This window comes from Pseudozyma flocculosa, assembly GCF_000417875.1.
Source record: "Pseudozyma flocculosa PF-1 unplaced genomic scaffold scaffold00012, whole genome shotgun sequence".
NCBI lineage: Eukaryota > Fungi > Basidiomycota > Ustilaginomycetes > Ustilaginales > Ustilaginaceae > Pseudozyma > Pseudozyma flocculosa.
In genome coordinates, this window is record NW_006920880.1 from 345,130 (window position 1) to 361,235 (window position 16,106).

A 16,106-nucleotide genomic window follows, 5' to 3' on the forward strand; every position below is an offset into this window, starting at 1 on the left:
CTCGCCAAACGCCGACTGGCGAGCCTGCCTGCGCTGCTCCTCCTCCTTTTTCTGGCGACGCCAGGCCTTGCGCATGTCCTTGAACTCTGAAGTTGGGGGAGAAAGGGGGGTCGCGTGCGCAGAGAGGTACGCAAGGGCACGAGGAAGGTCAGCGACGTGCTCGTGACACAAAAGGAGGGGGGGGCTACGTCCACTGCCACTCACCGGAAGGCGATCGCTTCGGACCATGCTTCTGCATCGCGACGTGCGCGTTGAGATGGTTGAGGGTGCCGTAGCTCTTTGTACACCCTGGCCACTTGCAGGGGTAGAGGCGTTCGATCTCGTCGTAGCGTCGGCGCGGCCGCTTTTTGCCCACATTGTTACCGAAGCCGCCCATGCCTCCGAGCATGTGGCCGTGGTAGCCGTTGGGTCCGTACGCGTGGCCCGCGAGGTCGTCCATCGGCGGCATGTAGGAAAAAACCTTGTTGCCGCCCGGGCCTCCGCCACCGTTGCCTGCCATGTCGCCGTTGCCGGCCATGCCCGCCGTGTTGGGCATCGAGAAGCGCCGCTGCTGAGCATAGGCGTCAATGCCTGCCGCCGAGTTCGGGCCGGAAGCAAAGCCTCGAGGAGCTGACATGCTGCCCGACGCCAGAGAGGCGCTCGCCGGCCCCGTGCCGGAGGAGGAGGCTGCCGCGCTGCTGGTCGGCTCGTTGATCGAGTAAGGCTCCGGGAAGCCAAACTGACCGAACATGCCGTCGGCCGTGTGAGGCCTGGCTGCTCCCGACGCAGTCTCCCAGGCGGCGAGACCGTGGGCCCGGGGCGGTGCGTGCGTGGCAAAGCCGGCCTCACCGCCTTCTCCGGAGTAGGCGGGCGTGGAGCCCATGACCGGTCCCGAGATCGAGGCGCGGTGGAGCATATAAGAGTCCTGCAGCGGCGGCGGCATCTGCGAGGGAGGCCTCGACGAGGAGTGGGTCGTCGGGCTCAGGCTGCTGCTCCCGGAAAAGCTCTCCCTGGCCGTGAAGCCCGAGGCATACTGGGCGCCGCCCCTAGCCGACCGGTCGCCACCGCTAGTCTGGTCGTCGTAGGCAAACTGGCTCGTGCTGGCAGAGACGGGGAGCGAGTCGCGGCGGTCCCACGGGTTGGCGATCTCTGTAAGAGGGTGCAGGGTATGGCATCGTCAGCGGGTGACCAACCTTCGGGGAATCCGCACGGCACCACATGCTCCCCGGTGGCAAAATCCTCACTCACCCTCTTTGAAGCCGGGCTGGGCAGGCGAATTGTAGCCGTTGCTCATGCTGTCAAACTTGTACGCGACCTGATTCTGGGAAAAGTGGTAGGGCTTCGAGGCAACGGCGTCGCCTCGTTTGCGTTCGAAAAGGTTGTCGTCCAGCTGCTTGGGCGTCGCACTTAGGGAGGAATGCGCTCCGGCGGGAGACGAGTGACCGAGACTTTGTTCAGAGAGCGCAGGGAGCGAGTCGGGGTGCGCTTCAGACTTGGGGTAGACTGAAGCGTCGCTGTAGTATGCCCGGGACGAGTTGAGGGGCGTGTGGGGCGAGTAAGCGGCCGCTGATTTTGGGACGCTGTCGTCGTTGCTGTAGCCGTTTGGGCCGGTCAAGGCGCTCGTCGATCGGGAAAAGGTGGCGTCGGGGGACCTCTGGTGACGTTCTGCGAGCTGGGCGTCGGGCCTGTCGGAGAGCGCGGGATGGATCGAGGACGAGGGAGGAGGGGCGAGGCTGGACGTGGCGCTGGTCTGCAAGAAGAGCGTCGGTTCCATTCGAGTGGCGGTTCCGGGTTGGCGATGGGGTGGGCGCGGGTGCACTAGCGGCGATCACGGAGGCAGGGGCTTGGAGCGATTGCAGCGATGCAAGCCGCAAGCCGTGCGGAGCTCTGATCGGGTGGGCCGCGGTGGCGAATGGTCGAGGGGGTCTTGGGGCCGAGAAGAGGACGGTCAGAGATCGGATTCGCCGAGGATGAGGAGTCTCTTTCGAGGTCGGGGCGGCTGCGGCTGCGATGGCGACTGAAGACCGGATCGATCCGCGTCGGAGAGGCCCGATGTCTAGTGCGGCGAGGGGCGCCCAACGCTGTAGCGGCTATGCCGATGCAGAGGGTAGCGCGGCGACGACGAGGTTGCAATGGAGTTTCCACCCAGGCGCGGCGTTGGCTGCGGCAAGGGCTGCGGTTGCTAGGCTGGCAGCAGAGGACGGGATGCTCGAATGCGCAGAAGCGCGGACGGACGGGAGAAGATGGCGGCAAGTCGGGTCGATGCGATGCGGGCGAGAGCGGGCGAACGAGGCGATCGGATGGCTTGTCGGCGGTGAGGGCGAATGAGACGGAGTGGGGGCAAGGCAGGGGGCAGAGGGAGGGGGGGGGGCAGCTGGGGATCGAGGTCGGCGGCAAAAGGCAGGAGGGGGAGAGATATAGGACCGGGGCGAGGCGAGGCGCGGCGCTTTGGGCGAGGATGGCTAAAGAAGCCAGGGCCGGTCGACGTCTTTTTCTGCTGGCCAAGTGGGTTGCAGAAGGGGACCGCGCAGACGAGATGGTGAACGCAACGACGAGGGGGGGCCTACCTAACATGGGCCGGAGGGCGGAAGAGAGCGAGAGGGAGCTCCAGTACCCAAGAGGCTAGCGGTCGAGGGCGGGCACCTGGACGGCTGCACCGACGGCGGAGCGAGCGGGCGGGCGGAAAGGCAGCCAGCCAGCCAGCCGACCAGCAGGCAGCCCCAGCCTGCTTCCATCCAGCCAGGCCAGGCTAGGAGGCTAGGCCAAGGCCAACCCCAACCCTACGCCAGCAGCAGCGCTACGCTGCGACAGAACCCACCAACCAACCAAGCGTCGGCGCAAAAAGCATGACAGAAGACCACCTACTAGGCCCAGCCATCATCGCCCGGCCTCCCCCTCTTCTTGGGTGTATGATGTGCGCGCCTGCCGTCCTCGAGCTTCTCTGCCTTCTGTGCCGCTCCCCCCGCCTCTCTGTCCGATGCGCCCCCCTCCTTGGAGCGCCCCCCACTCTACTCTCCCTACATACACGGGGCGCCACAGAAATCGCTGCTTGATCCCCTCGTGCACCCAGGCCCGTCCAAGGCGGCCCGAGTTCCATCACTAAGACTCCCTCGACCCTTCTCCGGTGGTCTGGCCTCTGACGCTCTTGCCGCCCGCCAGGGTGCGAGCGTCCGCCTGTGAGTCCTCTATATGTCTCTCTTCCTGCGGTGGCAGCAGGCAGGCGAGCAAGCCTACAGCATGCATCTGCCCTCGCGCTGTACGTGCCCTTCGTCCTCTGTGCCCGAGGGTCCAGCAGGCTCCTCTCGCCCATCGTCGCTGGCCGCCGCGCGAATACAGCACCTAAGTACTGTTGTACGCCAAGAAGGAGGTGCGGCTCCCGTTCATGCCACAAGACTCGCCTTTCCTCTCGCCACGGGGATGACCTCGACCCTGGCCGAGACCAAAGCCGCGCCGGCGGTGGCGCAAGTTCAGCGAACAGACTGCGCGGCTCCTCGTGTGGTCCTGGGAGCGTCTGCCAGATTGCACCGCGCCAACTCCCGACACGCACGCTAGAGGGAGGATGGTGCGCAGATTGCCTGCCCAGCCATCAGCCGGCCTGGCCTGGCCTGGCTGTTCCTGATGGACCAACGGCCAGTCGAAACGTGGACTACTCGGGATGCTCCTGGTCCAAAGGTGACCATGCCCGGTCCTTAGCGGGTTCGGTACAGCTACCGGTAGATGCCGTACGTAGCTACGCCGGTACTTCAGCGTCAGGCAACGCCACACTTCTTCTAGCTTCATACCCGGTGGGTCCGGCTTCTTCGCGCGTCTCTAGTCGCTGCGTCTCCCTCGCAACCCCGCTCTCTCTCTCTTCGAGGCAACGCGCCGCCGTCCCGCGGAGCAAGGAGTCCTTCGAACATTAAGGTGGTGGCGTGCTGCACTCTCGACGGGGCTGGCCTGACCTCCGTGACCAGGAAGAAGGACGGCCAATGCGGCTTGACCCTGGCCACATAGGTGGTATGTGCAGCCTGCACAGGCGAGATGTGGCAGGCGAAGGCCCAGGCAGAGCGGCCACAGCGGCTTCGACCATGTCGCCATTTCACACTGCGGTCGCAAGCAGCTACATTTGGCCCAGGTGTCTGTCTACACAGGTGCTGGTGTGTGTCGCATGCAGCGCTTGTCTCGTCGTCGTCGTCGTCGGCGCCGCCGACGTCGCTCGCTCGCCCGCCTGCTGCGCTCTTCGTCGACGAGATGATGGATGACTTGGGCCGGCTGGCTGCGCCCGCGCTGGTTTCGGGCGCGCCGGGGAAGGACGAGATCGAGAAGAGGGTCTCAGAAAAGACCCGACACGGCGGCGATATGCACGGCACATCACCGACCGTGAGCGCAGCAGCTGTTGGGCCCAAGGAGGTGGCCTGGCCTGGCCTGCCGGTCTGCCCGCCTCGCCTCGCGACGGCGGGCAGCTGTTTCCGGAAAAGACCATGCCGGCCTGCTTCCCTCGCCTTGCATTGCCTCTCCTCGCCTGTTCTCTCCTCGTACCCTACCTCAGTCGATCTAGTACCACGGCGACTGCCGCGACGCCCTCTGTCTGACCAGGCTCGCTTGGCCATCGCGGCGCTCCTCACCACCACTCATGACGCACGCCCGCAATCCGGAGCCGCTGGGGCAGTCCGCCTCGACCTTTCGCGCTTCTCACGCCCAGCCCTCATTTCGCTGACAGTCACCTTCCAGGGATGAAGCTGGTCATCATCATCCGTCGCCCCTGCAGCCAGCCAGATCGCGTTGTCGTGCCCTGCCGTCGCCTGCCCTCTTCCGATCTCATCTTTCATCTCCTCTCGATCTCCCTGCTTCATCTGCATCCCCATATGTAGAGTGATGGGCTTGGCTCTCGCCACCGGTCATGCGAGACGCCACGCCCTCGATCGGTCGGTAGACCAGCCTGAGCTGGGCGGGTGCGCACAACTACTGTATCTCCCAGGCTGCGCCCGTCGATAGGCGCAGCAGTGATGCTGCCCGCACCCGCGCCAGCTTAAACCCGATCAGACCCACACCCTCTCCCTGCCCGCCCGCCCGCTTCTTCGCTCGCCTGCCTGCCAGCCCCTGCCGCTCGCGGCCGATGCCGGGCGTACGTACGTACGTACATACACACACATTGCGCTGTCCCACATCCGCGCAGCACCCGAGTCAGACCGGCCGACGGACGCGCCTCGATAAAGCAGCGAGCATCGTGCTGCGGCTTTCGGCGGAATGCCGCGGAGATTCTATCTCTAGACGAGCGGCCGCCTTCGCTTGACGAGCTCCTCTTTGCTCTTTTACGCTCCGGCGCCGTATGCGCAACCGCCTGCCATCTGACCCCGGCTGCGATACATACCGTCCAGATGAACGTATCCTAGGCGGCCCAGATTCCGGCTGCACCGACATCTTCCTCGCCTTGGCACCGCCGCCGCGAGGGATACATGTGTGTACCGACCTGCCGTATCCGTTTCGCCTCGTCCTCCTCTCTGGAGTATGTGCTCGCCAGAGTGCTGTGCGGCTGCCGCGCCTGCGACTTCTGGCTCCTCTCAATTGCGTCGTTGCAGCTCGCTTGGGAACTTGCGGCCCCGTCGACTACGTACGAGGAGGACCCACCAGAACGCGGGTGCAGCGGACCGACGGTCCGACCACCGTGCCCCAAGAGCATTCGGACAATAGATGGCGTGCCAGGATCGCAGTCGACCAGGATGCCAGCCAAGCGGCAAAGGAAGTCTTCCGGCCTCTATCATGTTTCCTGACGATCATCATTGAGCTGCTTCCGTCTGCACATCTCCTACCAACATCCAGCAAGTGCGGTATCGCACCAGGCGCACCGTCTCGAAGCTCGTTGGCAGGGCTGCGAGGCCTAGCGCCGGTGCGCCGGGAACGCCACGGCCCCCGCCCATGGGACGGGACCATGTCGGCTGCCTTTGGTTCGACCCACGTCGTCGTCCAGTTGGAAGCACCAAGCGGGCCTTGGCTATGTTCTCCTCCATGTTTGTACGCCCGCCGGCCAAGTCACTCGTCTAGTTAACGTACTAGTGGCGCGTTGGTCGGGCTGCTTTGTCGATCCGCCCTTGACCGCGCTGCCAATCGCTTGTTTCCCGGGTCGATTACCGAACGAGAGCGAGGCTCGACGGGTGCGGGACGCGGTGCCGTCAGGTTTTGACTGCCTGCTGCTGCTCCACGGCAGCCAGGATGGGATCATCACTCGCCCTGTCGTCTTGCAAAAAAAGGGGTTGCCAGACTCGCCCGTTCAGGCGTACATGCGTGGGCTGAGAAGTAGTGGTGACGAAGAGTAACGGCGAACCTTGTCGGACGCATGAGCTGGCCATGGTTCTGGAAACGTTGGATGTGCCTGCCTGCTGTTGATCGCCCACAGAGCGGCAAAGGGGAGCGAGCAGCCGGGCGGGTTGCGAGGGTCTCATCAGCTGATCCGCCCGTCCATCCGGTGTGGCTTGCTTGCTTGCTTGCGTTACGTTGTTTGCGTTCGATGCTTGCTTGCTTGCTGCTTCTTCTGGCTGCTGTCACTCCATGCACACTTTTGAGCTCCGACCGGCGGAGGCGGTGGCGCTGCGTCGCTCGCGACCCGTGACAGGCAGAGTAGAGCCAGGAATATCGACCGCGTATGACCACCCGCACGCGCCCCGCTTTGACTCTCCGCCCTCCGCCCTCCGCCCTTTCCCTTTCCCTTCCGCCTTCCGCCTCCGACGCCGCCGCCGCCGCCCTCGACCCCGACCAATATGGATCGATCTGGCTCCTGCCGACGCTGACTGGCGGATCTACGTAACTAACCTTGAGCTAGAGTTGTTGCACTACAGCGCTCGAGCGCGTGGAACCATGGCCAGCTCGCTAGCCGCTTCACAGCGTCGCGCCGTCCTCCATACCTCGAGGGATCACCAGTTGGCGCCGCTTGACGACACCGAGTGTACAAACTGACCAGGTCGAGGAACGGACGGGTAGCATGTCGCGTCGCTGTCAGCCGGCCGTCGAAAGGCAGGCAGGCCTGACAAAGGAAGGGATTCCCGGACGTCTTTGTACTTGAGCCCAGGCCCGGACATCAACGACCTCGACACATGCATGGAAGCCCTCAACGCCCTCCCCTACCTAGCTTTACCGCCTTGGCAGTCCCCGAGCTCCATCGTATTGTCGATTCGCCGTTCCCGTCCACTGTGCTTCGGTTGCCAGCCCGTTGTCCGCCGCAGTCGCCGGCGCTATGCTCGCACACGAGCCCCTCGCGTTTGCATCCCCGGACGGCGCACTCTGGCGACCAGAGCGGTGCTCTCGAGCAGGGGCCGCTGATGCCTCCGGCTGCGATGCGCGGCTGGCAGGCAAGAAGACGACACGGGACTCACCCGCGCAGCTGCGTCTGGGGCCTCCTATCTGCCGTGAGAGCAAGGTTTGGAAGCGAGCGCTCTGGGCGCACTGGGCCAGGAAACCGTCGGGCGTGCTGCTGCGCCACCCCAGCGAGGCAGACTGCCTATCAGACCGGCAAGATGCTGGCTCTAGAAGCCACCGGAAAGCGGCTTCCGTCCGCGCGTTCGCCGGGGTCAATTGTGTACGATCAGTAGATATCTTCTGATCCTGGGGCTGCTGGCTCCTCATATACGTACAACAGACAGGTATACGCGCACATCGCTCGAGGCCGTACACTGGAAACGTGGACCGGCAACCGCGGCCTCACGGTCGCAAAGGACGGGCTGCTAGAAAGAAAGGGCTGGGATGACCTGCTGCATACGAGGCTCTGCCGGCATCGTCGAGCGCTTCGGTGGCGTCGATGAGCTGGGACGGCTTCCAACATGGCCGTCATGGCAACGTCCCGGTTGGAGCCGTATTGCGCACCTGCTCCATCGCCTCAGGTCTCGGCTTGGGTAGGGCCCGAACCCCCGGGATGATGGCCCTACCCCTGAGGCGAAAGCCGATGCTTGCTCAGCGCCACTTTGGTCGCTTCCCGAATGCTGCCACGATTGCTTCGCGTACGCCGGCAGCGCCACTTCTTGTGCGTGTACAAGAACGGTGTAGGTTACCGTCGGCGCCATGCTGGGCCATCGACGAAGTGCTGTGGCAATCGAACGTCCCCGGAGCCGATGACAGGGTCACGATCCGGCGACCTGCTGCTCGACACAAGATGGCACGGAGCTCGGGCATGCCGCCTCGGAACGCGGGAGGGGCTGACCGTCTATGTAGAGTATTCACTACCTGGTGCAAGCAATCGCTCCACTGAGCACCGGCGAGAGTGCTGTCGAGACCGTCTGGGCACGGCTGCCCAATCGGTCCGGCACCATCGCGCTCGAGGCAGCGTCTCTGGGCGACCGAGAGCCTGCCTCACATGGACTTGTTGCCATGCATTCAAGGTGATCGATGCCAGACGCCACTCGCAAGTCATCCGTCTGTTCATCAAAGGACAAGCCCACCTCTGTCCGGGCCAGGGCCGACGTACCCGCTTTGGTAAAGCGGGGAGCGACGAGGATGCCGACAGCTTGTACCGGCAGAGCAGAGCAGCAGAGGACCGATCTGCTGACGACGGCCATCTGCACGAAGGAAGGCTGAGTCCATCCTGGAGCCTATCGTTGAAAGCGCCTTGTCTGGTTTGTGATCAAGCAAGCCTTGCAGAGAGCGAGAGCGAGGGCGAGGGCGAGGGCGAGGGCGAGGGCGAGGGTGTGAAGGCGGGGCAGCGTCCAATCTCATGGCAGGCTGAGTCGCGAGCGCCGCATGTCAGAATGCGGAACCGAGAAAATTTCGAAAAGGCAGCCAGGCCCCGTCGACTGCAGGGGTCTCAACGGGCTGCCCCCCACCAACCCCCCCTCTTCGCCACTGACCACGTTGTCAACCTGCTCGCAATCCAGACACCTCGCCACGCGCGCTTCTTTCCTCCCTTTCTAGCACCACCTCAGGCCTCGAATTGTCTTGTCCGACTCATCCATAGCGCAGCATCAGACGTCCCACGGCTCGTACGAAACCCGCCCTTACCCTTGCCGCCCGTCCAATTGACGCTTCCGCGACCTCTCCCGACCTCGCGTGACCTTGCCGTCCATGATGGAGATCGCCGAAGACCCGCCTCTGGGCCCACAGCCCGACGTCGACTACGAGATGAGGATGTCTGGCCCTTCGCACCTGCCTTTCCATGCCTCGACGCCGCAGCAGCAGTCTTCCAGCAGCCAGCAGGACGATGTCATGGCCGACGAGGCCGCCGTCGCCGAGGATATCCAGGACGGCATGATGGCCGACGAGTACGAGGAGCAGTCTGGACAGGGAATCGCCCCGTCGAACGACGCCGACGTCGAATTCGTCGAAGAGGCGGTGCCGGCGATGGCCGCCATCACTGAGCCCACGGCCGATGCGGCCCCTTCCCAGGACCCCATGACGTTGGAGATGCAAGCGGGGCAGGCCGAGACCAACGGCGAGTCTGCGCCCCTCCAAACCTCCGCTAGCGGCGGAGATGTACCCGTCAGCCTCGGCGAGACTACGGCACTCGTGCCCGACGCAACGATAGTCGACGAGGGCCCCAGTGCCGATGAAAGGTCCGCTGAGTCGTCAGGCCCGAATGCGGCCACAGGCCAACCAGAACCGACATCGACAGCGCCCGACGCATCAGCAGAAGCCACGGGTGGCTCGTCCGCGCTCGATCCTGCCGTTGTCCCGACAGAGCTCCACGAGGTCGATGAGCTGGCATCCACCTCCTTCGACCAGTCTTTCGCCGACGAAGGTGCCGCCGAGCCGGACGAAGATGCTTCGGCTCGAGACCAGGCGCAGCCCTCGAGGGCGGACGCGCCGGCGGAGAATGGGCTGGCCGCGGAGCACGAGGCTGGCGAGGAAGACCAGCTGGAGCACAGCATCGAGTCCGACGACGGCACTCTGCCCCCCACTGTCCGGGTCTCTTTCAACGGCCAAGACTTTGTCCTCTTCTCGCACGACGAGCCGCCCTGCTACACTGGCGCCTCCCAGGCGGCCGAAGATACCGAGCGCGACGCGACGGCAGAGCCGACCGTCCAGGTGCCGGCGCCGAAGCTCAAGGTGGCCGACGACACCTTCTGGCAGCCGCTCGAGAGCCTGTTTGCCTCGCTGCGCGTCAAGGACTGCCTCGGCGAGTTTCTCGAGGAGGCGACGGAGCTCGTGCTCCACATGCCGGACCTCGACCTCACGGTGCAAGAGGACAATGTCTATGGGCGCGAGATCACGCTCGACGACCTCTTCCAGCTCCACCAGGGACTGGGCTACGGCACCAGCCTGCACCTGCTGATCACCGAGGCGCAGCGCTTCATCTCCAAGTACAATGTGCTTGCGCAGCACGTCGCCAACCTGATTGAGCAGGCGCACGACGAGCATGGCGAAGCCGAGCAGTCCGGCCAGGTCGACGTGCAGGCCCACCGCCCGACGACCGCCGACGCCAACGACGAGAACGACGAGCTCGACGCCGGCGATGCGGACGCGCACACCGCCGCGCAGGCGGTCGAAGAGATCGTTTCTGCAGAGAACGCAGAGGTCGAAGACGACTCGCACGAGGCGTACGAGGAGGCCGGCGACGTCACGGCCGAAGCCGCTGAGGCCACATCGGCTGGAGAGCATGCAGATGCGGCGCCACCCGCAGAAACTGCCGGCCCCGACCCGGATCTAGCGGAAGATGCAGCCGCAGCGCCCGCATCGGATGCTGGACCGTCGGGCACTGCAGCCCAAGCCCCTGACGGCGAGGCAGAGGCGGCAGAGCACGAAGAGGCGGACCAGACCTATGTCACGGTCAACGAGGAAGGAGACGAGGACGAGCTCGACGAGATTGACGAGGCGGACGGAGTCGAAGGTGCCGCTGGGGCCAATGGCGATGAAGCTGCGGCTGCAGCCGATCAGACCGAGGAGTGGGACGAGCAGGAAGCGTACGAGGACGAGCCTGAAGGCTGGCAGGAAGACGGTGGAGACGACGGATTGGCCGAAGAGGAGGAGGGCGAGTACCCGGCGACGCACGAGGTAGCGGACGGTGCTGAAGCAGAAGACGGCGCCGAAGCATACGAGGACGAGGCGGAGGAGGAAGCCGACTTCGAGGAGGGAGAGGCGGAGGCAGAAGAGGAGGCAGAGGAGGGGGAGGCGGTAGGAGACGAGGCAGAGGAGGCAGACGAGGGGGAAGAAGAAGACGACGACGAAGAGGGCGATGGTTCCGTCACCATCGATGACTCGGACGGCGCCGTCGACCAGTCCTATGCGGAAGCTGCGACCCACGTCGGTACGTATCATCTGTCGTCGGCGCTTGATGTCCGCCATCCGGATGCTCGGCCGTTGCTGACCGGCTCTGCTCTCGCCTCGACGAACACTACAGGCCCCGGCGACGACGAGGAGGAGATTGTCGAGTACGAAGACCATACAGAGGAGCCCGCAGCGGAAGGTCCGGCCGCTCTTGGCCCGGCCGAGGCCGAGGCCGACGACAGCGTCTACGGAGATGCGTCGGTGGCGAGCGCCGGTGCGACTGCAGCACTCAACAAGCGTGGCCTCGAAGACGACTCGGCAGGCGCAGACGATGCCGACAGCGGCGATACCAAGCGCGCCAGGGTCGATTAGGGTCTCCCTGTCCCATCCGGGCGTCCAGGCCAGTCCGATCAGCCGAGCAACTAGCGCCACCGAGGCGCCCCAGATCCGCCCCACGCCTCGTCGAACAACTGACTGGGCGTCGATCCATCAGCTCGACCCCGTCCCCAAAGCAAAGCAAGCATCCGTCCGCATACCCTCTCGTCACGTCCGCCCACGCTCTCGGAGCGACACAGGCACAGCTCCTCCAGCCCTCAGGCCACACCCACGTCACCGTCGTCCAGCAAGTGTACCATCATTGTCCCGGCCATCATCGCCGTCACCTCATTTCCCCATCACGGCCGTCTTCAAGTCCCGGTCGCCCACACGGCCTCAATCGCGCCGAACAGGGGCCGCATCAAAAACATCAACTTCCTTGTCTCTCTGGGCGCCGCAAGATTGCGCGATCAGGTAAGCCAACTCTGTGTCATGCTCTGCTCCACTGACCTCTTCCACCCTTGTCTTGAGCGTGGGGCGATGGCAAAACAGCTTAGTGGGGGGATTCGCTGGCGAGGGCGCAGTAGGTCCACGTCCCCTTTTCCCGATTGTTGCCCTTGTGGCGGGCGCGCGGCGCGGCTACGGCCGTTACCGCTGTCCTCGCATGTCCTCGCATGTCCTTTCCCCCTATCTGATCCGCGAAAGAAAGAGCATTTGCGAATGGTGATGATGGCGATGCTTGCCCTGACGGCGAGCAGAGAGGCGTGTGCGCTTGAGCGAGCCGGGGGCCGAGGGGAAGGGGAGGGCAGAGGCGGTGCAGGGTGGGCCCGGTGACCTTCGCGGCGTGGACCCGGCAACTTGCGAGGCCCGCCAGAGTCAAAGGGGGGAACGAGCGTGGAAGAAGGTCAATTTCCGCTGCAGCCACGCCCGCCCGCCCCTCGGCCCGCAAAGAACGGCCCGGCCACGCTCTCCTCGCAGTCGACGGTCGGCGGGCGGAGGGCAGAAAGTGACTGAGTGGGTGCTCCTTTCCTCGCCACCTCGACCCCACCCACCCACCATCTCCTCTCGAACCGCCACCACAACACACGCACGTCGACCCGCACATATCGGCATGGTGGACCAGCACAACATCGCCTCGGCCCACGGCGGCCTGCCCGCGCCCGGCCTGGCGACGCAGCTGCTGCACCGGGACGACGTCGACCACCTGGCGCACCCCAACCACCCCATCGCACCCACCCTCACCACGAGCACCACGTTCCGCGCCCCGCACCCGGACTCTGCCGCGGCGGCGCACATGCGCAGCGCCGTGGCGGGCGAGGTCGACTTTGACTTCCAGGACCCGCCCACCCACGTCTACAGCCGCTACTCGCAGGACACGAACCTGCGCGCCGAAAAGGTCCTCTCGTCGCTGCTGCGCGGCCACGCGCTGACGTACGCCTCGGGCCTCAACGCCGCCTACGCCGCCCTCCTCTTCTACTCGCCCTCGGTCGTCGCCATCCGCAACGGCTACCACGGCGTCCACGCATCCCTCAAGCTCTACTCGAGGGGCAGGGACGTAAAGGTCATCGACCTCGACGCAGAGTACCCGCGCTTCGCACCGGAAAAGCAGAGGGACGGCGGCCTGCTCGTCTGGGTCGAGACGCCCCTCAACCCGACCGGAGAGGCGCGCGACCTCTCGCTCTACTCGGAGCGCACCCGCGCCGCCGGCGGCAGCCTCGTCGTCGACTCGACCTTTGCCCCGCCCCCGCTCACCGACCCGTTCGCGTTCGGCGCCGATATGGTCATGCACTCGGGCACAAAGTACTTTGGCGGCCACTCGGACGTCCTCTGCGGCGTGCTGGCCGTCAAGGACAAAGCGGACTGGGACGCACTCTGGCACGACCGCACCTACCTCGGCTCGACGCTCGGCAGCCTCGAAGCCTACCTCCTCCTCCGATCGCTCCGCACCCTCACGCTGCGCGTCCAGAGGCAGAGCGAGACGGCCACCAAGCTCGCCCAGTGGCTGCACAGTCTCAGCCTGCCGTCAAAGTCTTCCGACACCAGCAGCGGCGACACTGGGGAGCAGCAGTCGCCGCCGCCGTCGTCGTCGTCGTCTACATCGCCGTCGTCGATCTCGGGCGGAAAGGTGATCGGACGCACCTGGCACGGCAGCCTCCAGCCGCGGCAGGATACCGATCTGGATCCGCTGGCCAAGTCCGAGGGGCTCGGCTTCGACCCGCGCCAGCAGATGCCCGGCGGCTGGTCGCCCACCTTCGCCTTCCGTACCACCAAGCCAGAGTACGCGCGCATGCTGCCCCACCTCCTCCGCTACTTTACCCCCGCCACGTCCCTCGGCGGCGTCGAGTCGCTCATGGAACACCGCATCGTCAGCGACCCGGGCGAAGATGCTCGCCTCATCCGCGTCTCGGTCGGCCTAGAGGACTTTGAGGACCTCCGCGCCGACATCGCCCAGGGCCTCGAGACGCTGCTCAAGGCCGAGCAGGAGCAGCAGCGGCAGCTGTAGCATACTGCTGAAAGCGGCAGCAGCGTCGGGGCAGCCCCGCGTCAAGGGGAAGAGGATAGCGATGGCCATCGCTGCCACGGATCACAAGGTCGAGGAACAGGAACGAACAGGCGGGCAGGGGCGTGCTGGCGACGGCTCGACGCCAATCGCCAGCACACGCCGCCTGTTGGGACCAGGCCAATCCATCGACTTGTATCGCCCGACGGCTGTAGTAGTAATGTACAAACGAACACGACGTGCTGCCACCGCTCAGTGCTCGGCGACGATGAGCGAGGCCATGCCCATTCCCGAGCCGATGCACATGCTCGTGACTGAGGGCGGGTGCGGAAGACGAGAGGCAGGGCAGGGTCCAGGTCAGCCTCCGTTCGACGTCGACACACCTCGCCTCGACCCCGCTGTACTCACCGATGAGCTGCTTGCCGCCGCGGCGCTTGGCCTCGGCGAGGGCCGTGGCAATCTGTCGCGAGCCGGTGCATCCCAGCGGGTGGCCCATGGCAATGGCGCCGCCGACGGGGTTGACCTTCTTGTAGTCGAGGCCGACGTGCTCGATGGACATGACGGCCTGCGAGGCGAAGGCCTCGTTGATCTCGTAGAAGTCGATGTCGTCCTTGTTGAGGCCGGTCAGCTCAAACAGCCTGGGGATGGCAAACGCGGGGCCGACGCCCATGATGTTGGGCGGCACGCCGACGACGGCGGCCGTGACAAACTTGCCGCGGATGGGCAGGCCGAGCTTCTTGGCAACGCTGCGCTTGGCGAGGAGGACGGCGGCGGCGCCGTCGCTGACCTGTGACGCGTTGCCGGCGTGGGTGAAGCCGTCCTTGGAGAAGGCGGGCTTGAGCTTGCTCAGGCTCTCGACGGTGACGCCCTCGCGGATGCCGTCGTCGGCGTCGACGGTCTTGTCGTTGCCGTCGTCGTCGGTGTACTTGACGGGGACAATCTCGCTCTTGAACTTGCCCGCCTTCTGGGCGGCCGAGGCGCGCGCAAACGACTCGGCGGCGAACGTGTCCTGCTTCTTGCGGTCGACGTTGTACTTCTTGGCCACGTTCTCGGACGTGATGCCCATGGGCATCAGGCAGTCGGCCGCCTCCTCGTTCTCCATGACGGCGTCCGACATCTTGCTGGGCATGACGCCGGCTCCGTAGTTGAGCGTCATCGACTCGACACCGGCGCCGATGCCAATCTCAATCTGGCCGAGGGCAATCTGGTTGGCAATCTGGTTGACGGTGGCGAGGCCCGACGAGCACTGGCGGTTGACAGTGTTGACGGCGGCGGTGTTGGGGATGCCGGCCCACAGGGCACCCATGCGGGCGGCGGTGGCGCCACCACCGGGGGGCAGGACGTTGCCGACGGCGACGTCCTCGATGAGCTTGGGGTCGATCTTGCTCTCGGCGATGACGGCCTTGAGGACGTTGCCGAGCATCTCCTCGGGGCAGCACTGGGCAAGGCCGCCCTTCTTGGCGCGGGTGATGGCGGTTCGGAGCGCCGAGACGATCACGACTGCGAGAGCGAGTCCAGGGGAAGGTGGCAAGAGGGCGGGCCGCGTCAGCTCGAGCTCCTCTTCTGTGCAACGCACGCACCGCTGGACAGGCTGTGGCGCATCCATCGTTGGCGTGCATGCGCCGTGCTTCCCCTGGTCTTCGCCGTCTTCGCCGTCGTCTGCATCGACGCACTGCCTAGCTTGGCCAACACTCACCATCGTCATCGTGCTGCGCGAGGATGTTCTGCTTTCCGTGGCGAGTGGCGGACATGGCGGCTGCTGGGTCGAAGCGGGTGGCGTGTGGCAAAGAGAGAAGGAGGGGATGGAGAGATACCGAAGCGGGCGGGCGTGATGGAGGGACCGGAAGAAGAAGCGGGCCGGGGGCAGCCAGGGTGGTTAAATACCAAGGGGAAGGCGAGAGAAGGCGGGGGCCGGGGAGGGGTCCGGCCAAGGGGCAAGGGGCCGACCACCGGCTGGAAGGCCAGGCTTGCCGGATCGAGGGACGGGTGGCATGCCCCGCCCGGGCCTAGGCCTGGGCCTGTCTGCCTGGCCTGGAGGGCTGCCCGAAGTCAGGGAATGCGGAGAGCCCACGCACGTCGGGCGATCGACCTTCCCAGCCCAGGCCCAGCCTAGCCTCTTGGCCTGGCTGGCCCTTGGTTGCTTCTTCCT

At 65.4% G+C, this 16,106-nt stretch overlaps 4 protein-coding genes across 4 annotated transcripts in view; 2 read left to right on the forward strand and 2 right to left on the reverse strand.

Annotated features, from left to right (window-relative positions):
- Positions 1-1,753, reverse strand: part of PFL1_03863 (uncharacterized protein) — a gene marked incomplete at both ends in the record, with an annotated part of 2,582 nt that extends 829 nt beyond the window's left edge. The window contains 3 exons of the mRNA XM_007881386.1: positions 17-86; positions 205-1,128; positions 1,228-1,753. Of these exons, the coding sequence (XP_007879577.1) occupies positions 17-86; positions 205-1,128; positions 1,228-1,753 (1,520 nt within the window). The remainder of the gene's footprint in view (positions 1-16; positions 87-204; positions 1,129-1,227) is intronic.
- Positions 1,754-9,003: 7,250 nt separating this feature from the next.
- On the forward strand, positions 9,004-11,514 carry PFL1_03864 (uncharacterized protein; the record flags this gene model as incomplete). Its single annotated transcript, XM_007881387.1, has 2 exons — positions 9,004-11,182; positions 11,276-11,514. The coding sequence occupies 2 exons, from the start codon at positions 9,004-9,006 to the stop codon at positions 11,512-11,514; spliced, it is 2,418 nt and encodes an 805-aa protein (XP_007879578.1).
- Positions 11,515-12,568: 1,054 nt separating this feature from the next.
- PFL1_03865 (uncharacterized protein) lies at positions 12,569-13,960 on the forward strand (the record flags this gene model as incomplete). Its single annotated transcript, XM_007881388.1, has 1 exon — positions 12,569-13,960. The coding sequence occupies one exon, from the start codon at positions 12,569-12,571 to the stop codon at positions 13,958-13,960; it is 1,392 nt and encodes a 463-aa protein (XP_007879579.1).
- A 249-nt stretch (positions 13,961-14,209) lies between these two features.
- On the reverse strand, positions 14,210-15,708 carry PFL1_03866 (uncharacterized protein; the record flags this gene model as incomplete). Its single annotated transcript, XM_007881389.1, has 3 exons — positions 14,210-14,271; positions 14,366-15,457; positions 15,654-15,708. 3 exons carry the CDS (start codon positions 15,706-15,708, stop codon positions 14,210-14,212), a joined length of 1,209 nt encoding a protein of 402 aa, XP_007879580.1.
- Positions 15,709-16,106: the final 398 nt, after the last annotated feature.